Below are 20,467 nucleotides of genomic sequence, written 5' to 3'. Positions count from 1 at the left end.
ATGCAGATAAATGGTACATGGGGACAATGTAGTATGACAGCATACTCTTTCTGTACGAATGGTGCTACTTGACTGCAATTTACAAAGACTGCCGTCTTTGTACTATATTTGTAGCATCTCCATAGACTGGTCACCAGAGACCTTTGCCCCTCTCTTTTCTCGCTTCACCACATCCCTAGTCAAATCAATGCAGCTTTTAAACAGAAGACACTCTTCTTTATCTATTTAATTGATAAAGGAAATGAACACATCCCTATATCCATTGCGTCAAAAAGTGTGAAAATTTGGATGTTCTTTGAACCAGAGACTCATTTTTAGGCATTTATTCCAAAGAAATTTTCAGAATATATATATATTTAAGAACCAAATATTTAAGAACCAAAACTGTAAAACTCTCAGAAGAAAACAGGGACAAGTATATATATAAAGTTTATTTACAATAACTTTGGAATGATTTATAATAGGTATAATTTGGAAACATTCTAAAGCAGGCTTGTCCAATAGAACTATCATGAAGAAAACGCTCATATCTGTTCTATCTAATATAGTAGTCACTAGCCGCATGTCGTTACTGAGTGCTGGAAATATTGCTAGTACTGTGTGGAACTGCATTTTAAATTTTATTTACTTTTAGTTAATTTAAATTTAAATAACTACTTGTGACTAGTGCCTACTGCATTGGGCAGTACAGTTTTTGAACATCCTATGAAAGAGATTTGGTTAAATAAATTATAGTTTGCCCAGATGTGGTATACAATGCAGCCATTATACATTATGTTATAGAATATTTGACTTAGATAAACGTATACAGACAGATATTTAGAAAAAGAAAGAGAAAACAAAAACTACAAGAATAGAAACCGAAGTGTTATGTGTTTTTTTCTGAATGTTCATTTTTATTTTCTTCTTTTTGTTTACTTTTATTAATCTAAATTTGATAACAGACATCTATTACTTTTGAAATAAGATTAAAAACGATTTTAAATACTAAAGAAGATGCCATCTTCCACACCAAAATCCTAGAATACTCAAAAAAAGTAAATCACTGTTTGAGAATTGCCAGCCTTTGAAATGACCAGCAGTGTAGCATTGATGGCATCTTAATTTTTAACAATGTAACTCTTTCTCTTCATCAAATGATGTTGTGAAAACTGGATGGCCACATGAAAAGAGGGAAGTTGGGCTCTTACCTTATACCGTATACAGAAATTAACTCAAAATGTATCAAAGACAGTATATTTAAGAACCCAAACTGTAAAACTCTCAGAAGAAAACAGGGACAAATCTTCATGACCTTGGATTTGGCAATGGTTTCCTCAAAAGCACAGGCAGCAATAGAAAAAAAACAGGTAAATTGGATTTCATTAAAATTAAAAAAGTTTTGTGCATCAAGGGTCACTATCATGAGAGTAAAAGATGGCCCACAGAATGAGATAAAATATTTTCAAATCGTATATCTGATAAGGGCTTAATATCCAGAATATATAAAGAACTTCTACAACTCAACAACAAAAAGACAAACACCCAATTAAAAATGGGTGAAAGACTGGAACAGATGTTTCTCCAAAGAAGATACGTAAATGGAAAATAAACACATGAAAAAGATGCTCAGCATCATTAGTCATTATGGAAATGCGAATCCAAAGCACAATGAGATGCCACTTCACACCTACTAGGATGATTGTACTCAAAAAGACATAAAATAAGTGTTGGCAAGGTTGTGGAGAAATTGAAACCTTTGTACATGGCTTGTGGGAATGTAAAATGGTGCAGCCATTGTGAAAAACAGTTTGTTGGTTTCTCAAAAAGTTAAACATAGAATTCCATGTGATCCAGAGATTCAGCTCCTAGGTATATACCCAAAAGAATTGAAAACAAGAACTCAAACAGATATTTGTATGCCAGTGTTCACAGCAACATTATTTACAATAGCCAAAAGGTAGAAACAACTCGAGTGTCCAACAGATGGGTAAACAAAATGTGGTATATCCACACAGTAGAATATTATTGAGCCAAAAAGAGAAATGAAGTTCTTGGGACCAGCCTGGTGGTGTAGCGATTAGGTTCATGCCCTCTGCTCTGGCAGCTTGGGGTTTGCTGGTTCGGATGCCAGGCACAGACCTATACACCGCTTATTAAACCATGCTGTGGCAGGCATCCTGCATATAAAGTAGAGGAAGACGGGCACTGATATTAGCTCAGGGCCAATCTTCCTCAGCAAAAAAAAAAAAAAAAAAAAAAAAAACCCACAAAAACAAAAGAAAGAAAGAAAAAAGAAAAAAGGAGGATTGGTGGCAGATGTTAGCTCAAGGCTAATCTTCCTCAAAAAAAAAAAAAATGAAGTTCCAAGTGGTACTACAACATAGGTGAACCTTGAAAACATTATGCTAAAATGAAAAAAGCCAGTCGCAAAAAGGACAAATATTGTATGATTCCTCTTGTGTCACATATCAAGAGTAGCCAAATTCATAGGGACAGAAAGTGAATGAGAGGTTACCAGGGGCTTGGGTGACAGGGGAATGGAGATTATTGCTTAATAGGTTCAGAGTTTTTATTTGGGGTGATGAAAAAGTTTTGGAAATAGTGGTGATGGTTGTACAACATTATGAATATAATTAAGGCCACTGAATGGTGCACTTAAAAAATAGTTAAAATGGGAACTTTCATGTTACGTATATTTCACCACAATAAAAAACTTGCAATAAGAAATAATTCTTTCATTCTTCTTTGTTTTTTTGCTACAAAATAAATTCAAGTTACTTTTTCAGAATATGTTCACTCCCAGCAGTTATTTGTTTTGAGAATGTTATAAAAAGAGCTACTCACTGGTTATTTTGGCATGAGACCTTTACATTCCTGGGGGAGCTGCCCTGATATCTTTTTAGCAGCTGCTGTCCTTACTCAGTTGTTCAATTTGTTCCTTTTAATGTTTTTGTATATTTTATATCAGCTTCTGAAAAGTATATCAAATTCCATTATTATCCTTGAGCGGTATACATCTGTCATATCTATAAATAGTGTGCAAAACAAACAGTGGATTGAACCAAAATGCAGCAGTTCGGCTCCAGCTAACTGTATTATAATTAGAGGAATGATGATGTCTGTGACAGGCACATAGCAATCACAGAATAATTACTGGTAATTACCTTCAGGAAAAGTACTTGGCAACAGAAAGAAAAGAATATAGTAAGGAATCTAGATTTAAAGGCACATCATTAGTATTTTCAATGTTTTTTTACTTTATTTTTTCACTACTTTTCTAAGTATATTGCTTAGCCTATTCCATTTAATGACTAAAGTGAATAAATTGTGAGAAAATTGGTTATTACTGATTCATTGAATTTTATACTGCTGAGTTTAAGAATTGTGGACAAAACAAGAATGGATATACTCTTTGGAGTCAGCAGCCTAGTTCTGTCTTTCCTGCTTAGTAATTTAGATAAGCTGTTGACCTTCTCCGTGCCTTTGTTTCTTTATCTCTTCTAGCTGTACTTATTTAATAGGATGATCATGTGGGTCATATTTATGAGGTAATATATTTGAAAATGCTTGATAAACTGTAACACATGATAAAATTTTAGTTTTAGTCTAGAAATTCCTGTAAGAACACATCAAGAAATAGCTTCTTTTGGAAACCTGCCATTAACTCCATGACATGCTGAGATAGAGCATACTGAATCATTGGTATTTACTAGGGCTTTATAATATATTATCAATTTCTGAATATCCAAAAGACCTTGGGGTGACGTGATTCATCAGATTTGTCACCTCAGCAGTCATGGCTCAAGTGGTTCAAGTCAGTCAGTCAGACTACAGGGTGATAAATTCCATGGTTCCCATGGACCTCAGGCTTCTGCTGTGTATTCATTTATTAAGAATGTAATCTTCTACTGGAGCAACAGTCTAGAAAAACTGGAGAGAACCTGTCAGGCAAGGCTGGGACTATGTCCTATAACCTAAGTAACCTATAGCTAAATCTGTAAACCCTGGCAATAATTCGCAGATCTAAAAGAAATTTCCCCTAAACTGTGATGCCAAAGACTTTTACCTTTCTCTGCTTTTTTCCCTGTTATTTCATCTCCTTTAGTTCTATCATCTTTATCTTGTTTTCTTTCCTGCTCATTTATTAATCCTTTCTGTATCCAGATCTACAACATATCCAGAATATACGTATGAGGCCAAAGTACAAATGAAAAAATACCCTATATGTTATTTTAATGACTCTTACTTGTAAAGTGTCATACTGCAAAGTACCATTTGTGTTCTTTAATCATTCCATACGTTCTCTCTGAGTGAACTCCCTTTGCTTAAATCCATTTTATATATTGATAACTCCCAAATGTATACCCCCAGCTTAGCCTCTTTCTGGATTTCCACATACCTGATTACCTGTTTGTCATGTCCATTTAGATATCCAACTAGCACCTCAAATTTCAACCTATCCCAAATCCAAACTCCTTCCACTTAAGCTATTTCCCCTGCCAGTATTCCCAATTTCAGTGACAAAGACTATTGTTTACCCCTTTGCCCAAGCCAGAAATCTAGACATCATCCATGATTTCTCTTTCTTCACTCTTTCAGCAAACACTTGATATAAATCAAACTAAAGGAGTATGGGAGAGTCAAGAAAGGTTTTTAGATTATCTTAAGATGTTAATAATAAGCATTTAAATGCTAAGAGGTCGATTCAGTTGAAGGGTAGAAATTGAAGATAAACCAGGATGGGGAGGACTCCTGAGAAGGAAGCAGAAGTGGTTGGGCCCCAGAGCTTGATGGGGTGTGTAGAGTAGAGAAGTACTATTTCTTCCTCTTTGACAAGCAAAGGAAACAGATAAATTGATAGGTTGGGGTGCAGAAAGTTGAAAGGTGCACTTCGGGGAGGTTTCTCCCTCTCCCGCCAATGGTCTCTATTTCTTCTGTGAATTAGGAGGCACGTTTGTCTGCTGGGAGTGAGGAAGTTAGAGCTAGGGACTTTTGAAGACGAGGCCTCCAGTTTCTGTGTTAGGGAGTGTGAAAGAACACTAAACAAGGAGTCATAGAAAAACTGACAGGCAATGTTGAGGTTCGCAGTGATGGGGAAAATTGTCCATTTGGGGATAATAGTGGGACAAAGTGACACCCGGGCTAATGTTTTACTGGTTGAATGCAACAGAAGAACAAGGTAGTAAGAATCCTGAATGTTCGGCTAAGAGGATTATCTTATTGCTTCCTTTCCCATTTAGTCTAGACTGCATAGGTTCCAAACCAAAGTGGGAATATTCGAGTGCCTTTATCTTTCCATGTTATCTGTCCTACAAATCCCAAAACTTGTATCAACCCAGCCATCTGCCTTTCCCGTTCATGTACAGAGTCAGCTGAACATTGCTGATGAAAATTATCAATATTACAGGTTAAAGTCACTATAAAATTATAGTTTCAAATTTGAATTGGGTCACTAGTACCCCTGACAACTCTTCAACTTTATCAGTTCACTTTCCTATTCTTTCTTTTTTTTTTTTGAGGAAGATTAGCCCTGAGCTAACATATACTGCCAATCTCCTCTTTTTGCTCAGGAAGACTGGCCCTGAGCTAACATCCATGCCCATCTTCCTCTACTTTATATGTGGGACGCCTGCCACAGCATGGCTTGCCAAGTGGTGCGTAGATCTGCACCCAGGGTCCGAACCAGTGAACTCTGGGCCGCTGAAGTGGAATGTGCAAACTTAACTGCTGCACCAATGCCTGGCCCCTCACTTTCCTATTCTTTACTCTCCAGAAGACTGTATAAGCCTCCTATCCATGCCCAACTCTCTCTTGACCATTTCTTTATTTTTAATTTCCTGGACAATTTTAGTTTAGTATGTCTTTAGTAAAAACTATTTATATAGGTTTTTAAAAAATCTTTTTAATTCCAATGCGAGTGTCTCAGTATTTTAGAAACTGAAAACAAGTTAAATTTTTTGATGTACTGATAGGTTTGGACTCCACATATCCTTTTTGTTTTGTTTTGTTTACTTTTTTAAAAACTGCTTTATTAAAAGTAATTGACATACAATAAACTGTACGTGTTTAAAGTGTACAATTTGGTAAGTTTTTAAATAAGTATACACTTCTGAAAACAATCACTACAATCAAAAGAATGAACACGTCTGTCACCTCTGAAAGATTTCCTCGTACCCCTGTACGATTCTTCACTTACTTTCCTTCTCAGTCCTTCCTCAAGCAACTGCTCATCTGCTTTTTATCATTGGAGATGTTCGCATTTTCTAGAACTCTATGTGGAATCCTTTTTATGTACGCTTTATCTTTGTCTGGCTTCTTCCATTCAGCATAATTATTTTGAGATTCATCCATGTTGCATATATCAATAGTTCTGAGTAGAATCCCACTTTGTGGAATGCCACATTTGTTTATTCATTCACCTGTCGATGCACCTTTGGGTTATTTCCAGTTTGGGGCCATTACAAAATAAAGTGCTATGAACATTCACGTACAAGTCTTTGTGTGGACATGTGTTCTCATTCCTCCTGAGTAAATACCTAGGAGTGGAATGTTTGTATCATATGATAGATGTGTATGTTTAACTTTTTAAGAAACTGCCAAACTGTTTTCCACAGTGGATGTGCCGTTTTACGTTCTCATCAGTAGTGTTCTTCCATGTACTCACCAGCGCTTTATATGGTCAGTTTTTTAGTGTTAGCCATGTTCATAGGTGTGTAGTGGTAATTCTTTGTGGCTTTAATTAGCACTTGCCAAATGACTAACGATGTTGAACATTTTTTCATATGCCATTTGTCATCTATCTTTGGTGAATTGTCTGATCAAACCACTTTCCAATTGCCTGTTTTTAAAAAATGGATTATATTCTTAATATCTGAGTTTTGAGAGTTTGGTATATATTCTAGACACAAGTTCTTTATTAGATATGTTTTTGGCAAGTATTTTTCTCCTGGTCTTTGACTTGTCTTTTCATTCTCTTAGCAATGTTAAAGAGCAAAAGATTCCAAATATGAAGTCCATTTTATCAATTTGTTCTTTTGTGAATTGTTCTTGGTGTCATATTTAAGAAATCTTTGCCTCATACAAGGTCACAAAGATTTCCTCCTGTGTTTTCTTCTAAAATTTTTATAGATTGAGCTCTCAAATCCACTTTGAGTTGATGTTTGTTTAGAGATCAAAGTTCGTTTTCATCATATGGATAGCTATTCTAGCACCGTTTGTTGAAAAGGCTGTTCTTTCTCCACTGCATTGCCTTCAGAGCTTTGTCAAAAATCAGTTAGCTATATAGGTGGGAGTTTATTTTTGGATTCTATTCATCTATTTATTTGTCATTATGCCAATAGTATGCTGTTTTGATTTGTTAGCTTTGTTACAGATCTTGAAATCAAGAGTGTTAGCTCTACAAATTTATTCTTTCTCAGAATTGTCCTGGTTATCTAGGTCTTTTGCATTTCCATATTAATTTTAGTCACCTCTTCAATTTCTTTAGAAAAGCTGGGATTTTGATTGTGTTGAAATCTGTAGATCAACTTGGGGAGAATTGACATTGTAACATTTTCTTAATACTATTGACATCTTTCAATCCATAAATTATATCTCTCTCTGCATTTATTTAGGTGTTCTTTATAATTTCCCTCAAAAATATGTACAGATCTTTTACATGTTTTGCCAGATTTATCTGTAAACATTTCATATTTTTGATGCTATTACAAATGGTATTTTTTATTTTAGTTTCTGATATTTTCTTGCTGATATATCAAATAAAATTAATTTTAGTGTATTAATCTTGTATCTACAAGTTGCTAACCTCACTTTTTAGTTGTAGTAGTTTTTTGGTAGCCTCTGTTGAATTTTTTACACAGATGATTGTGTTATCTCTAAGTAAAGACAGTTTTACCTCTTTATTTCCAGTATGGCTGCCATTTATTTAAATTTATTTTATTTAATTAATTCCTTTCTTTTTTGGCCTAATTGCACTCGCTAGAATCTGCAGTCCAGTGTTGAAGAAAAGTGATGAAAGTGAACATTCTTGTCTTGTTTCTGATCTTAGGGACAAAGCATTTAGTCTTTCACTGTGAAGTATGATGTTAGCTGTAGGTTTTTCTGTTGGTACCCTTTGTGAGGTCGACAGAGTTCCCTTTTCCTGGTTTGCTGAGAGTTTTTATCAGGATTGGGTGTCAAATTTTGTCAAATACTTTTTCTGCATCTGTTTTCTTTTTTGGCTTGTTAATGTAGTGAACTACGTTGATTGATTTTTAAATATTAAACCTGCCCTGCATTCCTAGGATAAATCACAGTCCTGGTGTATTATCCTTTTAATATTTTCTTGTATTTGATTTGTTACATGAGAGATATTGCTCTGTAACTTTCTTTCTGGTTTTGGTATCATTGTAATGCTGGCCTCAGAATGAGTTGTGAAGTATTCTTTCCTCTTCAGTTTTTTTGTAAAAGTTTGTGCACAATTGATTGTTTCTTCTTTAAGTGTTTGGTAGAATTTACCAGTATAACCATCTGGGCCTGGAGTTTTCTTTGGGAAGGTTTTAACTACAATTTCAATTTCTTTGACAGATAAAAGGTTCTTCGGATTATTTATTTCTTCTTGAGTGACTTTTGGTAATTTCTGTCTTTCAGAGAATTTGTCCATTTCATCTGATTTTTCTCATTTTGGGGCATAAAGTTGTTCATAATGTTCTCTTATCTTTTTAATGTTTGTAGATCCTATTTCGTTGATTTTTGGCCTAGCTTTTATTATTTGCTTTCTTTTACCTCCTTTGTGTTTAATTTGCTCTTCTTTTTCTAGTTTCTTAAGGTTGATGCCGAAGTCATTGATATGAAACCTTTTTTCTTTTCTAATAGGTTTTGAGCTATTAATTTCCTCCTAAGTAGTGATTTAGTGACTTCCCAAAAATTCTGATATGTTGTGTTTAATTTTCATGTGAGTTTATATTTATTATCAAATTTGGAAAGTTTTTGGACATTATCTCTTCAAATAGTTTTTCTGTCATGCCTCCGCTTCAGAGACTTCAATTATCTGTATATTAGGCCACTTAGCTCACTGATGCTTTTTTCTTTTTCTATTTTTTAATTCTTTTTTTCTGTTATTTCATTTTGAGTAACTGCTATTGCAATACCTTCAAGTTCACTTATCTTTTCTTATGCCTTGTCTAACCTACTGTTAATCCCTTCCAGTGTATTTTTTCTCTCTTAACATTATAGTTTTCATCTTTAGAAGTTCAGTTTGGATCTTTCTGTAGCTTCCTCGTCTTTACTTACCTTTCTAACATAGGTACCACAATTATAATAAATTCTAATGTTCTTATCTGGTGATTCTACCTTCCGTGTCAGATCTAGGTCAGTTTTGACTGGTTCCTTGTTCTCCTCATTGTGAGCTGTTTGTTCCTGCCTCTTTGCATGCCTCGGAGGCTTGGAGTAGATGGCAGACATTGTGAGTGTTACCTTGATGGATGCTGGGCATTTTTGTATTCCTAGAATCTTCTTTAGCTTTCTTCAGGGATACACTTAAGGTATGGGGAAACTATTTTACCTTTTCCTGTCTTACTTTTGTGATTTGTTAGGTGTATCTGGTGTGTTGCTCAATTCAGAGCTAATTATCCTCCCTACTGAGGCAAGATCTTCCTGAGTACTTGATGCCCCGTGAATTGTGAATTTTTCTAGTCTGACTGATGGGAAGAGGGCTTATTACCAGTAGGCTCTTTGTGAGCACCAGGCAGTGTTCCCTCCAGTCCTTTCATGTGGTTCTTTTCCCGGTCTCAGGTAGTTTCCTCACACGTGTGTGCTGCTCAGTCCTGCTGAATACTCGAGGGGAATCCTTTGCAGATATCCAGGGTTCTCTTTCTGTGCATGTCTCATCTCTCTGTACCCTGGCCTATGAGCCCTAGCTGCTTTGGTCATTCTGGACTGTTCCTTTATTCCTCCTCCCTGTGCCTCCGCCTGGAAACTTTCCTGAGGCAATAATCTGGGGGCAATTGTAGGACTCGCCTTGTTTGTTTTTGATCTTTCAGAGATCACTGTTCCTTCTTGCCTGATGCTCAGTGTCTTGAAAACCATCATTTCATGTGTTTTGTTCAGTGTTTTTGGTTGTTTCAGGTTGCAGGGTAAACTCAGTCCTTGTTACTCCATCTTGGTCAGAAGCCAGGTCTTTTCCCAAGGTAATTCCTGTTATCTTATTTGGGTTTTTTTCTAGCTATTATGCATTCATAAAATATCCTCCCCCCTGGGGCCGGCTCGGTGGCACGGCAGTTAAGTGTGCACGTTCTGCTTCAGTGGCCCGCAGTTCGTTGGTTTGAATCCCGGGTGCGGACATGGTACCGCTTGGCAAGCCATGCTGTAGTAGGCGTCCCACGTATAAAATAGAGGAAGATGGGCATGGATATTAGCTCAGGGCCAGTCTTCCTCAGCAGAAAGAGGACAGTTGGCAGCAGATGTTAGCTCAGGGCTAATCTTTCCCAAAAAAACAAAAAAAGAAAAATCCTTCCCCATGCTGCCTTATGATTTTTATTTCGTAGTTTTTTTCTTTACTAGTTTGAAAATTATATATATAATTCCATCTAACAGTTGCCCTTGAGTTTTACCTTATGCCCTGATTGTTTATATTTTTCTGATGACATCCAGAACTGGTCATGACTGTGTCTTCCCTCTGAATAAGATGAGAACTTGAGCACACTGTCACTGCTCCATTGCCTAATCTCATCATGAACTTATGGTTCAAAGTATTAATTTCTCTGTTCATTATTGCTTCCTGAATATCCCATTCTATTCTCCTAGATTGTCTGTTGATTTTTCTCATTTGCCTTCCGTTTACTTCTTAATACATTGTATTCTGGGCTCTGCTCTCTGCCACCCCACTAAAAGTTATTTCTTGCATGGCCCAGTGACTGCCCTATAGACTAGTCCATGAAGGACAATGTATTAGTTAGCTATTGCTGAATAACAAACCACTCTAAAACTTAGTGACTTCAAATAATTTATTATTTCTCCAAAATCTACAGGTTTACTGAGAGGTTCTTTTGATTTGGCTTGGCTCTGCTCATCTTATGTGGACTTGCTTATGTGTCTGTAGTTAGCTGGCAGGTTGGCTGGAGGCTGGCTGATCTAGCAAGGCCCCATTTGGGAAGACTCAGCTCTGGGCCCTGTGGTCTCTCATCATCTCTCAGGCTATCCCAGGCTTCTTATCATGGCAGCATAACAGGTTCTCATAAAAAGAAGTGAAGTGTGCAAAGCCTCTTGAGGTTTAGACTTGAAACTGGCACACTTTTTACCACATTCAGTTGGACAAAGCAAGATTCAAGGCCAGCGCACTTTTAAGGGATGGGAATTTGTTTCATTTTCTTCACCCAGCTTCTTAAATGTTGATATTCTAGGAATTTCTACTTCTTCCCTTTTCCATTTTTGCCTCACCAACCTTGTCTCTTCTTATTGGATGATCTATGTGCTGTATATTGGTGAGATTCAAATCAGCAATTGACAAACTATGACAGGCTAGCCTATGGCTTGTTTTTGTATGTTCTATGAGTTTAAAATGTTTTTTACATTTTTAAAGGATTGTTTAAACAATCGTCATCACCAGCAACAATAGCAAAAGAGCGGACCATGCAACAGAGCTATATGTTGTCTGGCCCTTTACAGAAAAAATTGCCCCCCAGCCCTGATGTAAGTCAGTATTTCATTACTGATTTTTCTTGGCTTTATACTTATATCCCCACAGGTACAGGATATTTGCTCCTGAGTATTTTGTAGGTACCTTCAACTCATTATGTACAACACTGAGCGTATTATCTCTTTAAAATTTACTCCTCTTCATGATTTATTTCACCCACGCTGTACATAGTGTGGCTCGTGTCGGAAACCTGACAGTCTGACCAGCTTCCAGGGCTGTTGTTTCCTACCTTCTTAGCAGCTCTAAAATCTGTTCCTTCATTTCTTCTTCCCTTCAATTAAGTTAGGCCTTCAATTATCTCTGTTAGTTCAGTATCACCCCTTTCCAGTTCATCCTCCACAGTGCTCTTTGTATGATCTAATCATTTTATTCCCGCATTTAAAATTTATTTGATGTATTGGGACTGAGAAATGTCTGTTAAACCGTAGAACACCATTTTGGTTTGGTTGTGTGCTGTACACCACAGCCAGAATGTAGGGGGTTAAGGAGCAAGTAGATTATGAGAAAGAAGCAGCAGTAAGTTTAAACTCTTTTTAAAGAGAGGAGAGGAATGGAATTGGGTATTGGGATATTTTTACAAAATACATTCTTACTACAGTCAACTGAGAAGCTTGAAATATTTCATCTGGGCTCTAGGCACAAAGATGTGTTTATAGAAGATTAAAAAACTCCAAAGGGAAAATCTTAATATCAAGATTTTTATGCATTTTCCTGATAATCCACATTAATGAGGTATTGTAAGTTTTTTAAATTATGTTTTCAATGAATATTTCGTGTAAACAATTGAATATTCTACAATTATAGACTTAGTACTGGGGAAATTAGGAAAGTGTTTAAAAATATATACATGGAAATTTTATTAAAACTTGTAAGGGTGAGTACTTCAGGCATTTAATGCATTCATTCTGCAAACGTTCTTTGTGGACCTTTTAAGTATTAGGTATTATTCTAGGTATTATTACTTACCTCATAATCCATTATTTGTTTCCCTAAACTGAAAAAGAGTGAGAGGCTATGAAAATGGATTCATTTTTTTTAAAGGTCCTTCAGTTACAAAAAGAAAAAGTACCTTAAAGACAAGTTGTTATAATTGTGAAATGCTATTTATACCTGAAAATGGAAATTAAGCCATTCGTTTAATAATTGCTTAGTGAGCACACATTACCAAAAGTGAGAATTGTGCTAGGTGCCATAGGGTGTATAAAGAAGCCTAAACTGTAATGAGTGTCTGTTGTCAAGTTGCTCATAGTTTGGCACACAGTCTAATTTCCTTTAAGATAATTGAAACTTCTCAGTATATTAAACAAGACTGTTTTTAGATTCATCATCTAATATTTTTCTGATTTATCAGTTTTCAAATAAGCATATTGAAATTTTCTATATTTGCAATTTTTCAATGTAATTTTATCAATTTTGGCTTTATTGTCGGTGTCGCAATCCAATGTACACATCAGGATAGATGTGTAGAGGGCTGATGGCCACTGTGAGTTTATTATAACCAGCGTTTCAATATATACATAGCTTACATCTGTTAAACATACACAGGTGTTCTGGATGAAGTAATTAGCAAATGCCAAGAATTCTTAGTGATTTCTCAAGGAGCCCTCCCTTGGCCTCTGTTTTGATATTATCATGTTATTGCTGTGCTCGTATACTTTCTCTCGGAGCATGCAAGGCCTCCTAGGCAACACCTCCTGCTCCCGATATCGTGTCTCCGTCTGTGCCCCCGGGCGGCCGATGCCTGTCTTAGGTTGCCTCCCCCTGGAGGTCTTACCCCTCATTGGCTAACCGGCCTTCTCACCTCCGGGTCACAGTTTGTTGGCAAGCTTTTTCCAGTGATTATTAACCCTTCCTATGTCAGGGGCGGCTAAATTTATATATTTACTTTTTCTCTTAGCACACTTTTTTTCCCTAAAGATTGGCACCTGAGCTAACAACCATTGCCAATCCTTTTTTTTTTTCCTGCTTTTTTTCTCCTCAAAACCCCCCAGTATATAGTTGTATATTTTAGTTGTGGGTCCGTCTAGTTGCGGCGTGTGGGACGCCGTCTCAACGTAGCCTGACGAGCGGTGCCATGTCCGTGCCTAGGATCCGAACTGGCGAAACCCTGTGTTCATCGGTTCGATCCTGGGTGCAGACATGGCACCGCTTGGCAAACCATGCTGTGGTAGGTGTCACACATATAAAACAGAGGAAGATGGGCATGGATGTTAGCTCAGGGCCAGTCTTCCTCAGCAAAAAGAAGATTGGTGGCAGATGTTAGCTCAGGGCTAATATTCCTCAAAAGAACAAAAAGAAAGCATCCAGTCAGAATTCCCACTCAGGAGAGAGACCTAGTGACAAATAGGTCTACTCAGTGGAGGAATACCTGCTGTTCAGTGGAGGAAACAGAAGAACTTCACTCCTAAACATAGTGAAGTAGATAATGGCTGATTGACACAATGGAATATCATACAGCAATGCATGTAAATGATATACTGCTATATACAGATATACAGCTATATACAACAACATGGTTGAATCTCACAAAGTGTTGAGCTGTAGAAGCCAGACACAAGAGAATAAATGGTGCTGTTTGTTAAGCATACCAAAAGAGTTGAGAGAAGGTATTAGATGATGACCATATAAAAAAATCAAAGTGATAACCCCCCAAAAATCAAGAAGTTGGTTACCTTTTGGGGGGTGGGAATTGTGATTGATAAGGGATGCATGATTGCTTTTGGGGTATTGGCATTATTGAGCAGAGATAATGCACGTGTTCTCTATAATGAACATTCTATTTATGTGTTATGTACGTTTTATATGCATGTTAAATTTCACAGTAAAAACTATTTGAAGTCAAAAAGGGAATCCCAGGGGAAACTGAGGCAGTTCTATAAATAAACATTGTTAATCCTCTCTTTTATTCAAAGCACTCTGAGAAGATAATATATGCATAAAATAGGAATAGAATACTATGAAAAATAAGCAATTAGAGAAAAGAAAAGAGCTCAGAGATTAAAAGTATAATTGCTGACATTAAAACTTCAGTGAAAGGACCAAAAGATAAGGTTGATTTTTAAAAAACTCCCAGTATATAGAGAAAGAAGACTAAGAGAGTAGCAATTCAGACAAAAGAGTAATAGAGAATCAATCCACGAGGTCCAATTTCCAACTAGTAAGAGCTTCAGAAGAGAGAACCAAGCAAGTGAAGTGGAGAAAATAATCAAAGAAATGACAAAAGAGGATTTTCCCAGAGTGGAGAGATGCTAATCTTTAGTTTGAAAAGTGCCCAGGACAGTGAATGTAGGAAAAAATTTAACCAATGTGGAAATGAAGATTCTAAAGCTAAGGAAGGCAAGTCAAGTGTAAGGAAGGGGGATTGAGAACACACAGAGCCTATAAAATAACATCAGACTTCTCACCATCATACTTGATGGTACAAGACACTGGAGCACCACCTTCGAGAAGCTCTGAGGGAAAATGAGTTCCAACCTTGAATTTGATACCTAGACGAAATGAAATTAAGAGGAAGAGCATAATAAAGACATGTCAGACAACACAGTTTCATCCCACCTACTCTTTCTTGGGAAATTATATGAGAATTATGATTCAGTGAAACTGTGTAAACTAAGACCTAGGATTGAGGAAATAGTGTAATTCAGGGAAGCAAGAAAAGAGAAGCCTCAGGATGATAGCCGTACGGTGTGTTTAGACTGTAGAGACTGGAAGGCTGGTCTCCAGGAGAATAAGAGGGGCAGGGCTGACTCAGTGACTGAGAGACTGGGAAACAATAAAAATGATGAAAGAAAAAGAGGAGAGAGAATAGAAGAGCAACTAGAAAATCTAGGGGAAATCTAAAAGCTATAGAAGAAAGTCATGGTTAAAATATGAGGACAACTAAAATACAGCGTAATTTTAAGCAGTTGATGAAATCTAAGAAAAGCTCTGAGCAGCTGGTAGGATAGTAATGGGATCATTTACTGAATGAGTCAGGACATTTTGACATTACCACAAAACTGGAGTAGCAGTATTGATGGGATATTTTGATACAGCTGTTTTAAAATAGTAGCTCTCCAAATATAAAATTACTACTTTCTTGTTCATTACCAAATAATGTGCCCCAAAGGCATCCTTAATCCTTACTCTGTCCCAAATGGCCATTAATGAGGAATTTTCCATGTCTACTCCATTTTGTTTATTTTACAAGTATGTTTTATCTTCTACAGTTTTTTTTTAGTTATAAAATGTTTAAATCTGTTAGAATTAATTTAGCATCTAAGTGTAATTTATCCTTTAAACCCATCATCATATGTTACCATCATTTAAAGTTCTTAAATGTAAGTATGAGGAGTATTGAAAGCTGTTAGAAGTTTAATGGTGATTTTCTTCTGCAGTCTGAAGCCTAGAATAGGGGGTCATATTGTAACTGTCTTAATTCCTCTAAGTGTCTTTTCTAATACCCACTCACTTAATGTTAGCGATTCAGGAATTCTACAGAAAGCAGAGGTGTCCTTCTTCTAGATATTTGGATGGAAAGTGAAAGAGAAGATTGTTAAGCTAACAAATCATAGTTAAAAGTAAATTGCCATTTTATATGAAATGGCTATTTTATACGAACTGGGCAAAACAAATCTGTGGTGAGAGAGGTCAGAAAAATAGTTATCTTTGGAGTTGGGTATTGATTGTGAGGGCCACATGGGGAAGACTTTTGGGATGCTAGAAATGCTCTATATTTTATCCTGGTGGTGGTTTTGTGGGTGTATACATATGTAAACGTTCATCGAAATGCACATTTATGATTAAAGAAAAAAAGTGAGAAGTAAGAGCATTTGAGATGCAGCCTATTTAAGGTACAAATGAACTATTAGTGTATCAGCGGACATATTGCTTAAAGTGAATGATGGCACTTTTCTCCCGTTTATTCCTTTCTACATCAAAAGATGACTTAACTACGTGTTACCTGTATTCCAATAATACATAAGCATATAAAATAAAAATTGAAGGACTCCTTCCTTAGAGCTAATCACTGTTGACAGTTGTCTTTTCATACGTTTTGTATGTGTCCAGCAACATTCTTTAAAACGGATGAATTTTCAGTAGTATCAAACTACATTGTTCTGAAACTTGCTGTTTTCCTCCCCTCTTAACAGCGTATAATAAGATCTCCTCCAATATCAGATTACAGATTCACCTGATTCTCTTTAATGAGTGCATGATCCACAATAGTTTGTTTATGCTGTAATTTATGTAGCCACTTCCCCAGATGTTTGATGTTATTTTATTTTTTTACTAATGGAAATAGTGCTGGGATGAACTTTTTTCTTTTACATCTATATTTGTGTATTTGTGCAAGTATTGTTACAAGATAATTCCAGAACTAGAAAACCTAGGTTAAATTTTGATGGTTACAACAAAATTGCCTTCCAATCCCAGCAACTGTGAACCTTATCAACACTGGATGTTATCAGTCTTTTAAAATGTTTGCCAATTAAGTAGACAAAAATGGAATCTCATTATTTTAATTTGCTTTTCTCTGATCACTAGTGAAGTCAAGCTTCTTCTCTTATGTGTTAACTGTTAGTTTTGTGTTTCTTTTTTTGTCAATTGCTTGTGTGTGCCCTATGTCAATTTTCCTATTTAGTTATCAGAGTTCTTTGTGTAGGGCATTAACCCTTATTTCTGTTATGTATGTTGCAAATATCTTCTCCCATTCTATTTCTTGTCTTATTCATTTATGGCAGCTTGTACCATATGGCGCTATAAATCTTTTCCTTTATGGCTTCTTCATTTTTGTGTTTTGCTTAAGAAGATCATCTGCTTAGGAAGAGAGACATTTTCTTGTACTTATAGTTTTGTGTTTTACTTTTAGATTAAATTAACCCACCACAAATTTATTTTTGTGAGCTAAAGATACAAATATTAATATATGTTTTCCCCCACATAGCCATTTGTTCCATAAGCCACTAAATAGTCCATCCTTTCTTCACTAACTTGAAAAAGCAATGATAGTACTATATGAATGATTGAAGGGTTGTAAAAAATGTGATATTTTTCTGTTCATGCAGGGAGTGAGTTTTGAAACAAAGTTCAAAGATGTAGGGCAGGGTTTATAGAAAGTCAGGGATAAAAAAGTAAGATCGCCTTGGGAGTTTTTTCTTTGTAGATTTAATTTACTTTCTATGGCACAGAAATCACCATCAACCATCCTATAAAAAAATGAGCTAGTTTTGGTTAACATTAGATTTAAAGCAAACCTCTTATATTTAATCTTATAGCCATTATAATTATTGTAATTATGATAGTTACAGCCATTAATATATGAAAGATAGTTATTTTCAATTCTAGAAAAGTTTGGTTGTGTGACAGTGTACAAACTATGTGACTGAAGAAAAAACCACTAACTATGTGAAATATCACATCCAACAGAAAAAAATTTTCTAGAAAATTTGATACACATATAGAGGAGAGTGATTATGGTCTACTCTTACTGGATTAAATTTAGAGTATGTTGGCAATAGGGCTATGAATATAATTTTTAAATTATTGACCTATAATATAGTTACTATAATTGAAAAACATTATTTAATTGTCTTCTGTCTTCCCTTCCTCCATCTCCATCCTTCTCTTTTCTCTTTTGTTACAGATCATACATCAGTTGGAGGGCTGGGAGACAGTTTTTATGAATACTTACTAAAAGCGTGGTTGATGTCAGATAAAACAGACCATGAGGCGAGAAAAATGTATGATGATGCTATTGAGGTAATTACTGTCAGAACATTTACCTACTTAACATGTTGAGTACTCATATTTGATAGTGACTGATGAACATCTTGTACACATTTTATTATATGCATTCACTGTAGAGTTTGTTAGTATTTTAAGATAATTTTCCTTTATTGTGGCATTTTAAAGAAATTGTTGAGAGAATTTTGTGTAGCATATTTATATATGAAAATTTATTTGAATTACTTTTAGTTGTCTACAGGGACTGGAAAACTTCTGACTTCACGTACATTTCCATCAACATTTCTTCATTCAAATGACCCATTGAACCTACACGTTGAGAGCCTTATTGGTAAATAATAAGGGCAAAACACTTGTATAGTACTTTTCACATGCCAGGCACTGTACTAACCGTTTTAAAAACATGAAATCTTTTAATCTTTACTCCCATTTTACACATGAGGACCTTAAGGCACAGAGAGGTTAAGTAACTTACTGCAGGTCGCAGAGCTAGTAAGTGGTGGAGCCTGGAACTGAACAGTCTAGCTCCAGAGTCTATGCTCTTCACCACTGTACTATATTGTTTCATATTTATATAATCTCATACCATGATACTGTGACTGTTTAAAATTGGAACAAGTTTCATTCTTGGAAACAGTTAACATGCAATATTTCCAAGCAAAAACTGTGAAATAGAAGAGCGTATTAAGCACTTAATAAGTTATTTGCTTTCCGTTCCAGTATAAACTCATATCCCTTTAAGGATTTTGATCCCTTTAATGGTCATATATTTTGTGTATAACAACACTGTTCTGACTGTAGTCAATGATCAGTATTCAGAGTTAGAACTGTTGTTTTGTCTTTAAATTAAACCAAGGATCTTAGTACTCATTTTATGTCCTCACTTTTTAGTGAACTAGCTTCCTTTAGTTGTTTACAAAAATGCACAGGAGTTGAACTGAAATGTGGCATATAGTGCTTTGCACATTATAGGCATTTGATAAATGTTTTTTGAAGGATCGTGTTAACTAAGAAATTGAACTAAGTTGATATGTAATCAGGAATGTGCATTTTAATACGTGACTTATAAAATTCTTTATAAAGTCTTACATTTTGAAAAGTTGGGAGAGTTTTATTCTCTGTTATTAAACTTTAAACCTAGAAATTTTTATGATCCAAGAAAAGTCATTATCTAAGAAAAATGTAATATTCTTAGAATCGTAGTGTTGAAAATAGCCCTCAGTCATTCCCACTTAGTCAACCCAAGACGGGTTGTTTGTCCTTGAAGGCAGACTAATTTGTTTATCATTGTTTTAGCACCTAGCACAATAGCTGATATAATAGGTTTTCAATAAGTATTTGATAAATGAATGTATTTAATGTTTTTATTTTTGAGAAAGCATGACGTGTCGTATACCATGTAATCATTTTTTCTCATATTTGCTGCTTCCTTGTACTCTAAAGCTGTTTTTTATTTTACTTTGCTTAATTCTTTCTAAAGGAAAAAGAACATTATTTTATATTTGTCATGGCTTTTTTAATCATATATACTTTGAAAGGCATGATACCTGTTTTCAAAGTTACTCATAAATTAAAATTATTTCCGTAAATCATCTGCTATATGTGTACTAAAAATCTTTCCATACTTGTTTTCTGTGTCCTGTTTTTGTTAGTTAAATCTAAAGTGGGCACCTGCTAAGTGTTTTTAAATGACCAGTTGGCCAACTTTCATTTTGAGACATGTATGCAGTTTTTTCAATGTTAATTATCGTTGATAACTATTAATTCTGTTAGGAGACAGTATATACAAATTATAAAATATGTGACATATGGAATGCACGGAAGAGATATAAATGATTACTTATTTTAAGATCTATTCTAATTTGAGATAAATCATTTTTTAAATTTACCTTTATGAGCTCATCTATTTAAATTATTCCATCCTCATCTTGCCCTCCTCTACGCTTACAGGTGCCCATATCCCTGGTTCCTACATCTTAGCTTTCTTTTAAAAAATTATGCACAGTTATAAGTTTCATACTCAGATCAAGTTTATACTTAGTCTTTAATTTTTAAAATAGTGAAGAAAAAATATACCTATTAAAG

At 35.4% G+C, this 20,467-nt stretch overlaps 1 protein-coding gene across 10 annotated transcripts in view; it reads left to right on the top strand.

The window, feature by feature from the left end:
• The window catches only part of MAN1A2 (mannosidase alpha class 1A member 2), a 209,322-nt gene that overhangs the window by 121,743 nt on the left and 67,112 nt on the right, over positions 1-20,467 (top strand). For all 10 annotated transcript variants that reach the window (XM_070267135.1, XM_070267139.1, XM_070267136.1 and 7 more), the window contains exon 9: positions 18,282-18,397. In XM_070267135.1, the coding sequence (XP_070123236.1) occupies positions 18,282-18,397 (116 nt within the window). The remainder of the gene's footprint in view (positions 1-18,281; positions 18,398-20,467) is intronic.

This window comes from Equus caballus, chromosome 5 (assembly GCF_041296265.1).
Source record: "Equus caballus isolate H_3958 breed thoroughbred chromosome 5, TB-T2T, whole genome shotgun sequence".
Classification (NCBI taxonomy): domain Eukaryota; kingdom Metazoa; phylum Chordata; class Mammalia; order Perissodactyla; family Equidae; genus Equus; species Equus caballus.
The sequence above is the reverse complement of the archived record's forward strand: the minus strand, read 5'-3'. Positions and strand labels throughout refer to the sequence as shown.